We start from the raw sequence: 15,322 nt of genomic DNA, 5'->3' as shown, positions 1-15,322 counted from the left end.
AGCCTCTTTCTTCTTTCCCTCGGTGATTGTTCTCATTCTCAGCAGTAAAAATAGCGGCCGTATTAATCATCGGATGCGAAATGGTTTGTATAGTCTCGAACACGAATATTCCTGACTGTTGATAGATGAGAGCTTTCTCTTGCGTTGATGATTATATCGCGCCGTTGTCATATACCCATAGACAGTACTTTAGTAAAGTGACGTATGGTAAGGACCAGATCCATACCGATGACAGTGAAACTGCAGTCATTGAAAATGAGCTTAACATGACTGTCGAAGTTACCATTCCCATCAAGAATTCGATATGATCCAAGATCTCCCCAGCCTCTACAACCTTGAATGTTCATCTGACACCATCCATTCTTTAGACATTCAATATCCACATGATCTCGAAATGCCCATATAGCTTCAGATACCAGCAAAATTGAACCTGAAAAAACTTGAGCAAAAAGATACTCGCAGGACATGAGAGACTAGAAAAGAAGACCAGCTTACAACGCAGTCTAGCACCGCTTTCCTCAGGCCACTGTAAAGATGACAGACCGTATTGTCCCTCGAGTTTGCAACACTGGTACCCAGTGAGATTGAGAAGTTTTCCTTACTAAGTTATAAATAGAACTATTCGAGCTTCACAATGTGAGTTGATCTGGAAGTTTTGGTGGTCGCTGTGGACTTCAGAACATTCTATCTGATAATCTTCAAACTTTGCCAGTACAACATGCCGGGTATACTTTCGCAGATTGAACAAAAAGGCTTCTGATTTTCCATTCTTAGTGACGAAAAGGTAACTCATTTGGTAAGCATTCTTGTTGGTTGACTTTCGTTGAAAGCCTTTTAGCACTGGCTGTAATACTCGACGCAAGAAACGTGAAAATTCTGGAAGCATCCTAGAACAAAGCATTGGAGATATAACCAAAGATAGCAAAGTCGCACGAGATGGTGGATTTTCTCAATAGGTTGAGAAATTGAAACGGGATACAAAAGGAAACGAGCAATTTGACTACTGGACCAACGACAGGAAGTTGAACGTTGGAAAATCCAGAAATGGCTCGGATTTACCTGTGATTCGATTATCACATACTTCCATGCAACCCAAATAAATCTATTAATAATCCGATAGAAATATCGTCGTCGCATTGCATTAAGTCAATGCTATATTTGCACGCGGATGTCGGCATTCGATATGCAATGAGATTCAATGGCATCCCCGGAAAAGGTGTCCACCCAATCACACACTCGTTCATTCCAATCTGCCAAGATGGTAAAATAGTCGCAGTGTTTCCTGTCTCTGAGATGGTAGGCTGATGCGCGATCTTATAGGTCAATGATCACGGCGGCTAGAAGACAAATTTGACTCTTCAGCGGCAAAAAAAGGTGTTGGCCATAGACATGTTCCAATGTCCCATATATTGAAGTAACATTGAGAGGGTGTGGAAGAGATAGAAAAGGTTAACTTGATCCTTCGTCTCTTCATGGTTATTGTAGCTTCATCTCTTTTTGAGAAATCAAACATACGAAATAATATTTGGGTAAATAAATAAGTTATGGTTCGAATGATTTTAGGAACGACAGCGGGTATGTACCAAAGAAATGCTGGGGCTTCGCTTCGGGGTTGTTAGGCCCGAGCGCCTCACCAACGAGGGGCATCATGAGACGGAATAACGCTGACAGCTTCGAAAAGTATCGCTAGTTCTCTCGATAGTCAATGCCATATCAATAACTGCAGCAGGATTTGTTGCAGATGATACGAGCGTCACATTTGCTCTCAACATACCGGAGAAGAATACAAACAATGATCTGTATTTCAGCATATCAGGTCCGAGCAGCTGCTCCTGGATAGTAAGTTCAAAGATTCAAACGTGCAAATTGTTCCATCTAATCGCAAGAAAAAGGCTGTTGGCATGGGATCAAACAAGATGAAAGATTCCCTTATGTTTATGATGTATGCCGATTCCACCGGAAAGAATGTAACTCTCAGTCCTCGGATAGCTTCCGGGGAGAATGAGCCATCGCATACCACAGATATCGTGGTAGAATCTCTTGCTGGCACGGGAATTTCCAACAACACTTTCACGTGGAATGGGAGATGTCTAAACTGCACCTCGTGGAAAGGAGGATCCTTAGGTCCGACAACAAATCAAAACGCAACTTTCATATGGGCGAATGGACCGCCCGGAACCCTGAAATCAAACTCGTTGCACGCTGATGTCAAGAGACATGATTCTTATGGAGTTTTTTCCATGGATTTATCGAAAGCGGTGGGTACATCAGGTGTCCCTGCCATTCCAACTGCAAATTCCAAAGGCACTATTGAAATTTCTGAGAAAGGGGACAGCAACATCTCATCCGCTGCTCATGCTGTTTTGATGGTTCTAGTATTTGTTGGACTTTTACCATTAGGTATAGTCATTTTGCGATTTCTGAATAGCCCCAGGTGGCATGCTCTCAACCAAACCATATCTCTTGCAATTGCACTTATAGGGGTCGGATTAGGCGCGAAGTTGGGTACACTTTATAATCGGGTATGATCGATCGTCTCAGTCCCTAACAATCATTCTCTAACATCCTTACAGACGAAAGGTTTCAAATCTGGGCATCAAATCTTTGGTCTTATCATCATCATAGCCATGATCGGACAATGGATTCTTGGCTTTCTTCACCATCGAATGTACAAGAAAACCTCAGCCACCACCAAATTTGCCCCTATACATGTTTGGCTAGGTCGCGTTATTATCCCCGCGGGAATCATAAACGCTTTCATGTGAGTCCCCTCCCATCCATCCATAGATCAAATCTAACACAAACCCAGCGGGTTCCCCCTCGCCCTCAACCCCAAATTCGATTGGGCACTTCTAGTCTGTACACTCCTCATGGTCATCATCTGCGCCCCCGTTCTCTTCTGGGGCTACAAACGTCGCCAAGCAAAGAAAATCAAAGAGATCACAGGGGAAGTAGAAGGCTACGAAGCAGAGCCGTGGAGAAACCCACAGGCACAGTATGATATTGGTCTTAACCATATGAATATGAATATGAACTCCAATCTTGGGGTGCCTCCACCTTATCATGCGGGAGAACACCAGCAGCAGATCTCTCAGCAAAGGATCCCGGGCCAGTCGTCGCATAATTTGCCGGTGCAGCAGGGGACGCAATTTGTTTGAGGATTCAAATTGATTTGAGAATCGACAAATGGCGTTGGATTTTGTTGGAAAGGGTGAAGATCAATTAGGGTGATATAGGGAATATTGAATATGGTAAATAAGACACATGGCGTGCTTAAGGGTCTGGGGAATGGTAGTCATTTTCAAACAGGGTAAATATTTCGGGACACTAATGAAAGATAATGAAGCATAGTGACGGGGTTTGGTTGGGTCATGAGCCGCGGAGGAAAAGGGTTACGCATCAAGGAATTATATAAGGCCTGGTTGCCAACATAAAATAGGTGGCACTTTGGGGTTTTTGGTCATATTTCTTTTATGAATGCATTGGAACAGTGTTTATTCGAAATCTCACATTTCCGGACCATCAGAGCATTTCGAGTATCAAGATGATACACTACAAACCTCATTCTAGGCAAAGTTCATCTTGAACACACAAGAAGGCAATTGGCATTTGTCGTGTTTTATTTTGACGATGTATCTTCACAATCGTAGTAGATTCATTCCACTTTCTATATGCATTTTTCATATCATCATATCATATGATACCTTCCCTGTAATCCTTTCACGCACATCAAAAATTAAACATTAAATCCTAAGTCCCTATTCCTAATCCTCGCCTCCTCCTCAGCCTCTCTATCTCCCTCCAAAATGATCTCATGTCCGTCCCCCTCTCTCACAAACGTACTCGCCAAACAAGTCACTCCTGCCATTCCCGCCAAAACCCAAAACACAAGTCCTACATATCCATGACTCAATCCTACTCCATAGAGATAACCGCCTAGAGCAGGTCCTATGGTTCTTGCCGCGCTACTAGCGGTTTGTCCTATTCCGTGAATAGTACCGAGAACAGAGGGATGCGGCGAACAATTGTTTATGAGAATTGTAGTTGCTGGGCCGGCGAAAGTGCGAGAGATGGTTTGGATGAGGAGGACGAAGGTTAGGGAGATCCAGATTATGGGACCGGTCTTTTGAGATGGGGGCGGAGAAGAGGATGGGATTAGAGAAAGGAAGGGGGCGAGAGTATAGGCGATTGGGAAACCGTAGAGGAAAATGCGCCAGCTGCGGACGGTGCCCAGACGAGTGTTTACGATAGGGTATAAGAATAACTGCATGGTGATACCAATCATGCCTAGAATAGACATGGCAAGACCAACGTCGCGGGGTGGAAGACCAATGCCGCCGGTGAATTTGAAAGGTGGATGTGGGGTGTAGTCTGCAGGGAGAGACTTGGACGGTTGCGAAAGATTGTACACGGAGGTGCTGAGGAATGAGTACCAGATACTCTGAAAAGTTCCCATCGAAAATGCTAGTAGGGCATGGGAGACTAAAGTATACACCACATTATATGTGAAAATTTGACGGAATGGTAGTCGATTCGTATACCGAGGAGCAACTCGCTTCGGAGATTTAGGAGTAATTGGCGTAGGTCCGATAGTTGGCGAAGAAGCACCGCTTGAAATAACAGTATACTCACCATTACTAGAGTTTCCTCTTCGAAGACGACGGAAGAAATGCTTGACAGCTCGGCCAGCATTGATGCCCCAATCCTCTTTGTGGGCATACATTTCATGTGTCTATATTAGTTAGCAAAGCTTTACTTCATGCAGAGACAACGAGATCTCTTACTTCTTCTAAAGCAAATATGACCGCAAGACAGGCGGAGGCAAGAAACAAGGCACTAAGCAAGTTCGGAGGTGCATACGGATACTTTTCCAACCATTTGATACCTCCGAACACACTTGGGTAACTTCCTGCTGGGTCGGCCAAGATACCACCCAAGATTGGCCCAATGATGGTTCCAATATTACCACACATGGGCAATATCAAGAAAGCACGACTCTGATATCTAGACGCTGTTAGTTGTCTGGATATTCGGTGACGGAAGATGCAAAACTCTTACTTCTTTTCCTTGACAATCTCGCTAATCATGGTTCTCATCACACCTACATTTCCATTGAGTGCACCACCGATCATTCTGAATATCAATGCTTGCCAAAAGTTTCGTGCAAATCCAAAACCCAAACAAGAAATTGCAGTACCACTCAGGCCTATCAATAGAACTCTCTTTCTACCCGACCGATCTGAAAATCGTCCCCATAACATAGCAGTAGTTAGTTGAGCCAAGGCAAAAGAGCCAGCCATAATACCTGCCTGTGATGCAATAGTTGAATCTGGTAGTGAGGGATCAAAAGATTTTAATTGGTAGAATAGATAGCTCTTTTGTATATATTAGTGTCTTGTAATATTTTAGGAATTTATAATTGGAAAAAATGAATCATATTTCAGTGCTCTCAGGGTTGAATTTAGAACTTACTCTCAAACTTGTCTGTACGAGGGGCTCGGATAACCTTGCGCAGGTCAGAATGGCTAATTGTCTCTTATGCGGCAAAGTACTCCAAGCTACAGGTCCCTCCTTTTCCGGCTCTGTAGCTGGGACTTCGATTTGTAGATCTTCATTGTTCTCTTCTTCTATGACAGATTCTCGTCGTTGTAAAGGATGTTTTCCGTGTACTTGCTCTCCAGTTTTGATTGGTGCGTATGCGTTGGTTCCCGATACAGTACCATAAGAAATCCCACCATCGTTACTAGCGTTTATAGATGTCTCCTCATTGGCTTCTTTTCCTACTGCATGTCTTCTTCTGTTCCGTGATTGATCTTTCGGATCATCCGAATTATTTGAATTTTTAGAATTATTGCTAGACATTTTTTGCAATTGAGTTCGGGAGGATCAGGTGAGCGGTGCATACAAAAGCAACAAGGATTTTCAAGGTGGTATAGTATAACTTAGGGGATCCCCAGGCCTTATAAAAAAAAACTCCAAATTTTGTAAAGAAGGTCAAGACCTGCAACAGGCCCAACTCCAACAGAAAAAAGTCTTATTTAACAAAAAGAGGGCTGACCGCCAGTATAGTCGCGACCAAGGGTCCTTTAATAAAATGTTCCGCAATGTTCCCGGATCGAGATATCCGTAATGATTTATTTCAAGGTTTGATTGGTTGGTGGTGAATATTGCGCTATAAGGCCCGGTACCGAAAATTCTGTCATTGAGAAACCGCTTGACGTACGCATTTATTACACAGCCACAAAGCGCCTTCGATGCTATAAGATGAGAATATGTTATATGGATAGCATTTGATTTCTCCATCGTCAAACACGCGTTTGCTACTTCACGTAAGTGAAGAAGATATTGTAGGAACCTCAACAACCGACTTGGAGTCCTGCGTGGTAACATCGTAACATTATGGATTCGGATAGAATCGATGCGTTGCTGGTAAAGAACACTAGAAGATTTGGGTATATTGCCATTTTCAGTATAGTTATTGAATTGTAGCATCAGGAGAATACGATTCATCCAGACTCAATATCGTTCACCAGGCGTGAAAATTTTAATCCAATTGCACCTTGTTTGGAAACTCTTGAGAGCGAAGCGTTTGTCAGTTATCATGACATTTTCTCCTCATGTAGAAAAATTGCATGCGATAACATTGTGTTGTGATTCAAGACTAAGTTCCAAGTCTGGGCAGGGGTTTCACAGTATCACATGGGACTCGTCTGCTCAGTATGGAATATGAATGCCTCAAAAAGAAAAGGTCTGTAGTAAAAGTCAGGTTAGGTTGGCAAAATTCAGTTCTAGGAAAGTGCAAAGCATGATGTTTAATCGTCCAAGTTGAACCACACTTTCCTAATATTGTAGATCCCCGTTTACGGCCAATGAAGGAACAACCTGGGAACAAATTGTATACATCAGTTATGTGTCTACCTACGACGTTTGTACATGCCTTCATATGCTACTTCAGCATCAGGACCGATCCATGTCTTGCACCTGCCATTTTTGATACTTGAGGAAACTTCTTCAATTGCCTATAGCTCATCTCACTTGTGTTCCGATTCTCGAAAATGGTGTTCTTTACATCATGCACCTGGGTTTTAAGTCTTAGCCACTCTTACAACCTCTGACGAGTCTACGGCCAGTGCGATTCGGCCCAACAACTATTTGATGCTCATCGATCTAGTTAGATGGTCAATTAAGAAAACACCTCCTTCACATTCCCCATCTGCCATCGCCATCATGCCAAACAAAAAGCACAAAAAGCCTTTCCAGGTGTACGAGGATCATGACGCCACTAAACCGGAATACTGTACTGGCGATTTTCTCTGTTCCCTCTGTTTCAAAGACAGTACAACTCTAGGACCTTGCACTGCATGCTGTAAAGGATGTCCAAACTGCGGCACCCTACTCAGTGAATCTTTGAAACAAGAACAGGGCGCATTAACTGAAGATGCTGTTCTGCATCTTACCAAGTCCGAATCAACAACAAATTTGCTACTGCAGATCCCATCTATCGGTGAAAGTCTGACTACTAAAGCTAGTAGTCAATCTATTGGCACCAGAGATGCAACTAAATCATCAATTTCGCCATCTGATATCTGTGAAAGCGGGATCCCTTCAGATAATGGGAATCAAACATACACCCCTACGACTCCTATTCGATCCCAATACGTTTCTAAAAACAACAGCCCAGCTTTGCATGGCTATCATAGTGAATTCCACTCGCCCATCAGGCAACAACAACGCAGTCCATATGTTTCCCCACGCGTCATGCCAAATCATCAGCCTTCTCGCAACAGCAAGAGTCTGTCTTTGACTGGCAGTCAAGATTCGCTAATACAAATTTCACCAGCGGGAACACACATCGGCCAACAAGGCAGCCTGAAAACATCTCAATACGGTATTCGAACACATGCTGATAAGTTAAGAGCTGCATTAGCATGCCCTGTTGATGAACTTCCCCAAACAAAGTATAAGCCGTCGAGAAAGACTCCCTTGAGGAAGAAGATAGGCTTGCTTTTGAGAAGATTTCAGGTAAAATGAAGTGCTCGATCCAATGCACTGAAGCGAGCACTGACTTTCTCTCCTAGTACAAGTTTGAGAAGCCCTTGGTCACAAGCAACCATCAGTTGATTAAGAGCAGTGATGATGATTTGAAGTAGTTGAGGAATCAAGAATGTAAGTTTATGTGTATCTCTCAACAAGCACAGTTGCAGGTGTTTCAATCCCAGTTTACAACCTCAACGCCACACCAATCCCAATTGACCACTCTAACCAGGCCTTTCAAGACCCATTTAACTGATATGAATTATAGGTAAATGACGACCTGCGCCAGAAAATGTTAGTCAAAGTATCTTGAAGCAACAGAAGATGTACTGTTTACGGCGAATATTTTGGTGGAGCTTTGTAGAAGAAAGAATATTGTGTATGATATACCCAACCAGCGTTTAAGCTTTAATGATAATATCAATTGCACATTGATCATCTTTGGGACGTGATTTCGGATTATGGTGCGTAGTAGGCTGGCTATATAAAATCTGATTTCACTTGCTGGCTAGACAGATCATGATATTGTGCTGCACGAAAACAATGCAAGATCATATTCTCAAATGCAACACTGGAAAGTAAAGAACTAAGTGACTCACATCTCGATAAAGTCACATTATTGGGGTGAGAATATATATGAATTGTACAAAGAAAGTTTGTATAACGACCAGAACCCCTCCGGTCGAGGCTTCAGTATGAATTGATCCCAAAGCCTATTCGTGTCTACAAATATATCCTCGATCATCCAAAACGCCAGCAATGCTATGCTTTTGAGTTTCTATGCTTCGTTTCATAATTTCGATGTCTTTCACATCTTCATCCCCATAAGTCTTGAATCAATCAACATTCCTTCAGATCATCTTTTCTTGCCCCCAATCCTGTGTTCGGTAGCATCCGAATTCCAATGTATTCATGATATTCATTTTGGGGCTATAGTGCCCCGTCTTCGCTCTTCCCAGAGCCTCAATCACAGACCTCCTTGAATCTGCCAGTATCATCCTCATCTACAACAACTTCAATTTCCCAGTGATCTGATCAATAACACTCTTTGGCGCAGGACCAATTCCCAAAACAGTATGGCTCCCACTCGCAATTTGCGTTCTACCCGCATCCGCAATCTGCTCAGCCACAACCCCTAGACTCATAGCTTGCGCCTGTAAGATTTGTAATTCATCTTCAGATTTTACTTGCAGCGCGACCTTTGCCTGACCTTCCCGTTCCCAGCGGCGTAAAATCAATGCATTGGCGGGTTGGCGCGAGATAGTTTTGTAGCAGGCGAGCGTGGCGTGGGAACATTGTGCAGCGATTTTTCCTAGAGAGTGGATTGTTAGATTGTAATGTATCTCAATATTGTAGGTAGCTGGAACGGAATCAATAACACACCTTTTGTCATGCCCAAATCTGTTCTCACAACCAAGACCAATTTACATTCTTCTCCGGTGTCCACAATTCCGCCGTCACTCTTCTCTTTCTTCTCCTTCTTCTTTTCACTCTTTTTCGTAGTATCGTTTTGTGTTACACGTAATCCATCTCGTCTATCAGCTTCGAATCCATTGGACCAGTTGGGCGCATGGTCTAATATAGATGCATCGATATCTTCTTCCTCGCTTTCTTCCTCATCGTCGTAATTCGCGATTCCTCGTTCCTTGGGTGCCCGTGACATAAAAGGAATTGGGAAGAATCCAAGACTGGACGCAATTCCAATCATGTATCCACTGAGACCGGCTATGATGGCGGTGCCGATTAGCATGGCCGTGGGAGTGGGTGGTGCACGCATATCTGCCATGATTGTTCTGGAAACTTTCCGATCGGAAAGCTGTGTACTGAATAGAGGGACAGCTGCAAATTCCCAAATGGAAAGAAAGTTGGATGAAGTTGAGCTGCAGGGATTATTTTTGTGGAAGTCTCGGTAGCTCTGTCTGCTACATATGTCTTACCTCGATACGCTGTCAAGCTCTCATAAATTTTCAGCCTTAAACATCAGGGATCACGTTCTAGACCTCGAAAGCTTGGGATTGTCACATTCTGAAAGCCTTAAATATCAACAATCCGGCGCACCAATTCCGTCCCCCGTGTTGCCTGGACTTTCGGGGCTTCAAAGTTGAGATGTGCAACAAATTAATTGGGAAATGAAAGTCGTCCGGGATTGTTTAATCCAGGTATGCATGAGCGCCGTGAATCTGGTTTTCAAGGCTGCCAATTCGTTCTTTTGTTTGTATTGCTTGTTTTCTGCTTCTTGTTTAGAGATTCATATCATATGTGTGATTGGGATTTCAATCATGATGTTTCTACGGTAATTGATAAAGACTGAAATGCGAAAAGGACTTGGAATTTATATTGCGGAGATCCAATGGAGTGCAATTGAACGGGAAGACATGGCCTTCGTGTAACAAGGTCTATTGCCATAAGAGTACGACTTCAATTGACTGGGAGACCGTTCATATCCCCAAAGTTGACTTATGAGGCTTTCAGCTGGAGGAGTAGAAGGCAAAATGCGAATGTCACTGTGGGAAATGTGTTCAAGCATTGATTCCACATAAATGATGAGAGAGCAGCTTCGATTCTCGCGTCTATTTCATATATTTAGACCTCGTATCGTCTTCGAATTCAAATATCAGTGTACAGTTACATTGAGGGCAGTGGGGGTTCATTCTTCCACTCCCTCATCGTGTGAACAATGGGGCCTGAATGCAAGTCGCTCCAATTAGGCTGATATTGATTTTAGCCTCATTTTCTTCTTCTACTATCATCAACCATGCTGGATAATTCATCTTGTTTTCTAGAAATTATTCTCTTTATTTTGGTTGTTGCTTTGGATACACCCTGACCAAGAAAGTTCTACAGTGCTGTCATCATCTTTGAAAGCTTTTGTTGCCCATCATCATCTGGTGATACAAAGGTAGATCATGTATCTTTTGGAAAACTTCTTTTACTCAAATGGGTATTCATAGACAACAACACTAAAGAGTTCAGGTGGCATTGTCATCTATCCCTAGAATCATAACAATTTTCATCTACGAGCACTCTATAAGCACTCTATGAGCAACAAGATAATGCCATCTAGTAATGTTAGATGAGATAGTGTAATTGTCCCGATCAATTATAACAACCATCATGTTTCACTTCACAATGACCAGACAACATATTCACGTTTATTGCCTTATCTGAATAGCAATAACTTTGCTTTTTCCTGCTTTTGTCATTGCAATATAATCTCCTTATGTAGATGATTCAGATCTCCTGCTTTCAGGATGATGTGGTCTAAGTATGAGCAATTCGCGGGAATAGTTCATAACAAAGCAGCTCAAACATATATTGAAAGCTGCCCTTCCATCAAATCTATGATTCAAGGATGTTCAATTTGCCGCATTGATCGAATAGAAGCAACTGGACTTGGATATTAAAATCGATCGCTCAAAGTTAAGAAGGCGGTATCATCCAGAAGAAGCCTGCACGGCAAGTTTGTTTGACCTGCTACCAACTGGCAGAATTCAACTTCATTCAATACCATCTCTGTGGGCTTTGAAAGTGGCAATGGATCAGGCAACAGTCATCGACGATGATGTTGCTGTTGTCATAATTGAAGATGACGACAGAGATGAGGTGGTGATTCTAGAACGAGGTAGGTCAGCCCGGCATAGTTTTGCTTGCTCTCGTCCTCTTGTCTCACAGATATATCTATGCTGATACCTCGCAAAAGCTCCCGGTATATCCCCAACACAATTTTTGAACGCCGACATCATAAATCGAACTTCACCTCCAAATACCAGAGAACATCTCACAGGACCAACCCTTAGATATCAATTCGACAATACTCCTGCACCTGACCATTCAGCCAATTTTCCTTTCATTGACTTGACGACTCCTGTGGTCTTCAGTACCACGGAATCCGAAGAGAGCAATAACCCTGTAGATAAAGTTTGCAGTCTCTCAACTAGCCTTCCAAGGTTCATACTCCAAGAGGAGGGGTACGAATCGTCAAGGCCCTGGAATATCGCTGCTGAAGGAGCTACCGATCAGGAGACATCACAAGATCGCATTCGTCTCTCAAGACGTCTGGGTACTAAAGAAAGCTCTTTCAGCTCTCGCAGCGAAATGGTTGCCAATTCCCGAAACACGTCTCATATACATTCTATGCCTGAGAGTCGGTCTTCCAATGCAGGTTTGATCTCGATTCCAGATGATGGAGACGGGGACGAAGAGAAAACGTCTACTACCCAAGATATGACCTCGCACACAGGTGATAACGCCGTTGTAATCGAAGACGGTGACGACTTCGAATTCAAGCTCGAATCCCAACTCCTAGAGAAACCCGAGTTCGAGTTCTTGCGCTCTATTAGTGTAAGTGAAAAGTCGAAACCTCAGCCGAAACTCAAAGTCGCTCCATTACGAAATCCTCCAATTATCAGCCCTTATTTCGAATGCGAAACGTATTCGCACGGAAAGCTCATATTAAGACCAGCGAAAACCGTAGAGCTGGAGGATGGCGATTTTATTTGCATTAAGCACATTGTGAAGTACGTCAAATCTGAAGAAATTCGTGACCTTAGTCTTGACAACACCCAAAATGCTTCCATCACTATTCGGGGATTCCGATTACAAAGATGCAAGTATCTCAACGGCATGCTGGAAAAGAAGATGAATGAAGTCTGTCTATGTTACGAAATTGACTTAGATGACCTACGGGCACCAGAAGAGCAGAGTCTTGTCGAAGTACCTTTGAGCTCCGTGAAAGCTCTACGCAATCTTCGTTGGACAAATCATAGTTATCCAAAGTATCGCAACCTGAATCGTGATACTACCTGGACCGATGGAGACACTTACAACAAAGGGGGGCTCACTGTGCGCTGGAAATATACTTGTAAGTATGCATCAGCTTCAGCTAGAGAAAAGAACATATACGCAGAGAGAACTTTAGAACGGATCACGGAGGAGTGGTTGCCATCATTACATCAAAGCCCGCAATCATATCTGGCCTCAAGCACCCAACTTCGAACCGAATGGCGTGGAGAGGCGGTCCCTGGTGGTACTTACATACCAGAATGCTACGATATTGATGGAGAAGAAACGGCGGCCGAAGTCCAACAACCTCCGAATCTTGCCGTTGTCGAGGATACCGAAAGTCGTCCCAAAACTCTCATAATCGTCGACGAGGATGACGACGATGATGATGATCGCGCTTTTTCGCATGCTAGATTCCAAGACCATGAGGCAGGCGGAATTCAAACCAAACGCAAGTCAGATTTCTCGTCCTCTTCAGAGCGAAATAACAATCAAGAAGACAACAACCCAGCAAAAAGAGCCCGCCAAGTGCCCGAGGACGATATCGAACAGATTAGGCAGCGTCTAAGTCGGGTTAAGCTCGCATTCAACGGGAAAGAATACATCAAGCACTCTTACAACATCGGGACATTATCAGAGACGGTTCCAAAGAGTGAACATGAAAGTAAGCTGGCTTATACACAACAATTTCGTGATACGGGAAGACCAGCTAGGAGCTCTCAATCCACCAGAGATATTCGACCAAGATTGAGGGTTCCCTTGAATTTACCGAGAAGAAGTGCTCTTGACACTCGAGGTCCCTGTCCTGAGGCTAGTATTCCACTGGCTTCCTCCCCAACTCCATCTTCAAGAATTTCTCCTCAAATCGATATATCTTCATCCGAGTTAGCCTCTCCGCCACCTAGCGGAATTGTTGACCTATCGTCTCACCATCCCCGATCTTCCTCATTAGTTCGGGTGCACAGCCCAAGACCGCCCTCACTGAAAGAACCACTCGTTCTGGCTTCTGGACAAACCTTTACTTACGGCGATGCATTCTGTGGAGCAGGTGGTACCACGCGTGGTGCCGTCATGGCAGGTCTTCGCGTAAAATGGGGATTTGACTTCGACCAGCACGCCTGCACTACCTGGCGCCTCAATTTTCCCGGAGCGACTTGCTACGAGATGTCCTCAGAACGCTTTGTTTCTCTAGCTACTTCTACCCCGTGTTCTTCAGACATCTCTAATGATGTCAAAGTTGATATTCTTCATCTTTCACCTCCGTGTCAATATTTTTCACCCGCGCATACTGTTGAGGGTAAGAATGATGAGATGAATACTGCGAGTTTGTTTGCTGTAGCTGCGGTAATCAAGGTTGCGAAACCCAGGGTTGTAACGTTGGAACAGACGTTTGGGATTTTATATCCGAGGTTTAGAGGATATTTTTCGAGTTTGATTTGTATGTTTACCAGTTGTGGGTTTTCCTTGAGGTGGGCCATCGTGCCTTTGGCTCAATGGGTAAGTTCCTGTTGTTCTCTACGCTCTGTGAGCTCAATTTGTTGACTAATTGCTTAGGGGCTTCCGCAAAGACGATTCCGTTTGATTATTATCGCATCATGGTGAGTTTCCTTAGGAAGTATTCCATTTTTACAGTTTGATTAACAGCCTCTTAGCCCAGGCGAGCCCCTTCCTCCCATACCACCACCAACACACTCCTCGTCTCCCTGTCTGAACAATACCAAATCCTTTAAAACCGTCGCCCAGACTCTCCGTGAAATCCCCAAATCTGCAGCAAATCACTCACCTCACCTTCTTCCAGAAAAAGATCTCAGACCATATAATCCCCACGGGATTCTTCCACGCACAATGACCACCAGCGGTGGTGATAATTGGCATCCGAGTGGAAAAAGAGGATTTACTGATCGAGAATTCGCTTGTTTGCAGGGGTTTCCGTTAGAGCATCAGTTTGGACAGAATGGGATTAAAAGACAAATTGGGAATGCGGTGCCGCCAGTTGTGGCGAGGGTGTTATTTGAGGGAATCAGAAAGTTTATGGAGGGGATAGATGGAGCTGTGAGGAATGAGAAAGATGGAGATGAAGATGAGAACCGGGATTTGGATGGGGAGGTGGACGATAAGATGGATATTTGCGAAGACATCGACATGGACAGGGTGCACATCGAGGATAGTAATCATCAAGTAGAGGTCGTGGATCTTATTGACGAAGCGGACGATACGGATTTGGGGACAAAAGCTGGGAGTTTTTTGAACGAAAAAAGTGATGACGAGATTGAAATTGTCGGGTTCGCAGAAGTGGGAAAGCATATTGTTATTGATTAGGTACCTAGTTAGTAGAGTATCTCAACTTGAGATGAGAACACAAGACGTGGGAAGGTGTTTTCGCACATAGATTAGTATTATTTGCCACGTACCATCTGGTCATGCTTTACAAGTTGAAAATCTGACTAGTCAAGATATTGCAATGTCTACCTAGGTAGATCAAGCAATGAGGAGCCTCTAGCAAAGC

General features: G+C 43.6%; 5 protein-coding genes across 5 annotated transcripts; 3 read left to right on the top strand and 2 right to left on the bottom strand.

Annotated features, from left to right (window-relative positions):
• Positions 1-1,544: 1,544 nt before the first annotated feature.
• EAE97_001922 (uncharacterized protein) lies at positions 1,545-3,158 on the top strand (the record flags this gene model as incomplete). Its single annotated transcript, XM_038872433.1, has 5 exons — positions 1,545-1,575; positions 1,682-1,839; positions 1,893-2,522; positions 2,574-2,761; positions 2,810-3,158. 5 exons carry the CDS (start codon positions 1,545-1,547, stop codon positions 3,156-3,158), a joined length of 1,356 nt encoding a protein of 451 aa, XP_038736991.1.
• A 578-nt stretch (positions 3,159-3,736) lies between these two features.
• Positions 3,737-5,862, bottom strand: EAE97_001921 (uncharacterized protein; the record flags this gene model as incomplete). Its single annotated transcript, XM_038872432.1, has 4 exons — positions 3,737-4,732; positions 4,785-5,004; positions 5,059-5,375; positions 5,473-5,862. 4 exons carry the CDS (start codon positions 5,860-5,862, stop codon positions 3,737-3,739), a joined length of 1,923 nt encoding a protein of 640 aa, XP_038736990.1.
• A 1,293-nt stretch (positions 5,863-7,155) lies between these two features.
• Positions 7,156-8,150, top strand: EAE97_001920 (uncharacterized protein; the record flags this gene model as incomplete). The annotated part of the gene is made up of 2 exons (XM_038872431.1): positions 7,156-8,022; positions 8,079-8,150. 2 exons carry the CDS (start codon positions 7,156-7,158, stop codon positions 8,148-8,150), a joined length of 939 nt encoding a protein of 312 aa, XP_038736989.1.
• An 888-nt stretch (positions 8,151-9,038) lies between these two features.
• Positions 9,039-9,820, bottom strand: EAE97_001919 (uncharacterized protein; the record flags this gene model as incomplete). Its single annotated transcript, XM_038872430.1, has 2 exons — positions 9,039-9,346; positions 9,418-9,820. 2 exons carry the CDS (start codon positions 9,818-9,820, stop codon positions 9,039-9,041), a joined length of 711 nt encoding a protein of 236 aa, XP_038736988.1.
• Positions 9,821-11,568: 1,748 nt separating this feature from the next.
• EAE97_001918 (uncharacterized protein) lies at positions 11,569-15,135 on the top strand (the record flags this gene model as incomplete). The annotated part of the gene is made up of 4 exons (XM_038872429.1): positions 11,569-11,656; positions 11,735-14,313; positions 14,371-14,414; positions 14,469-15,135. The coding sequence occupies 4 exons, from the start codon at positions 11,569-11,571 to the stop codon at positions 15,133-15,135; spliced, it is 3,378 nt and encodes a 1,125-aa protein (XP_038736987.1).
• Positions 15,136-15,322: the final 187 nt, after the last annotated feature.

The sequence above is a fragment of the Botrytis byssoidea genome (genome assembly GCF_014898295.1).
Source record: "Botrytis byssoidea strain MUCL 94 chromosome Unknown BBYS_003, whole genome shotgun sequence".
Classification (NCBI taxonomy): Eukaryota; Fungi; Ascomycota; class Leotiomycetes; order Helotiales; family Sclerotiniaceae; genus Botrytis; species Botrytis byssoidea.
The sequence above is the reverse complement of the archived record's forward strand: the minus strand, read 5'-3'. Positions and strand labels throughout refer to the sequence as shown.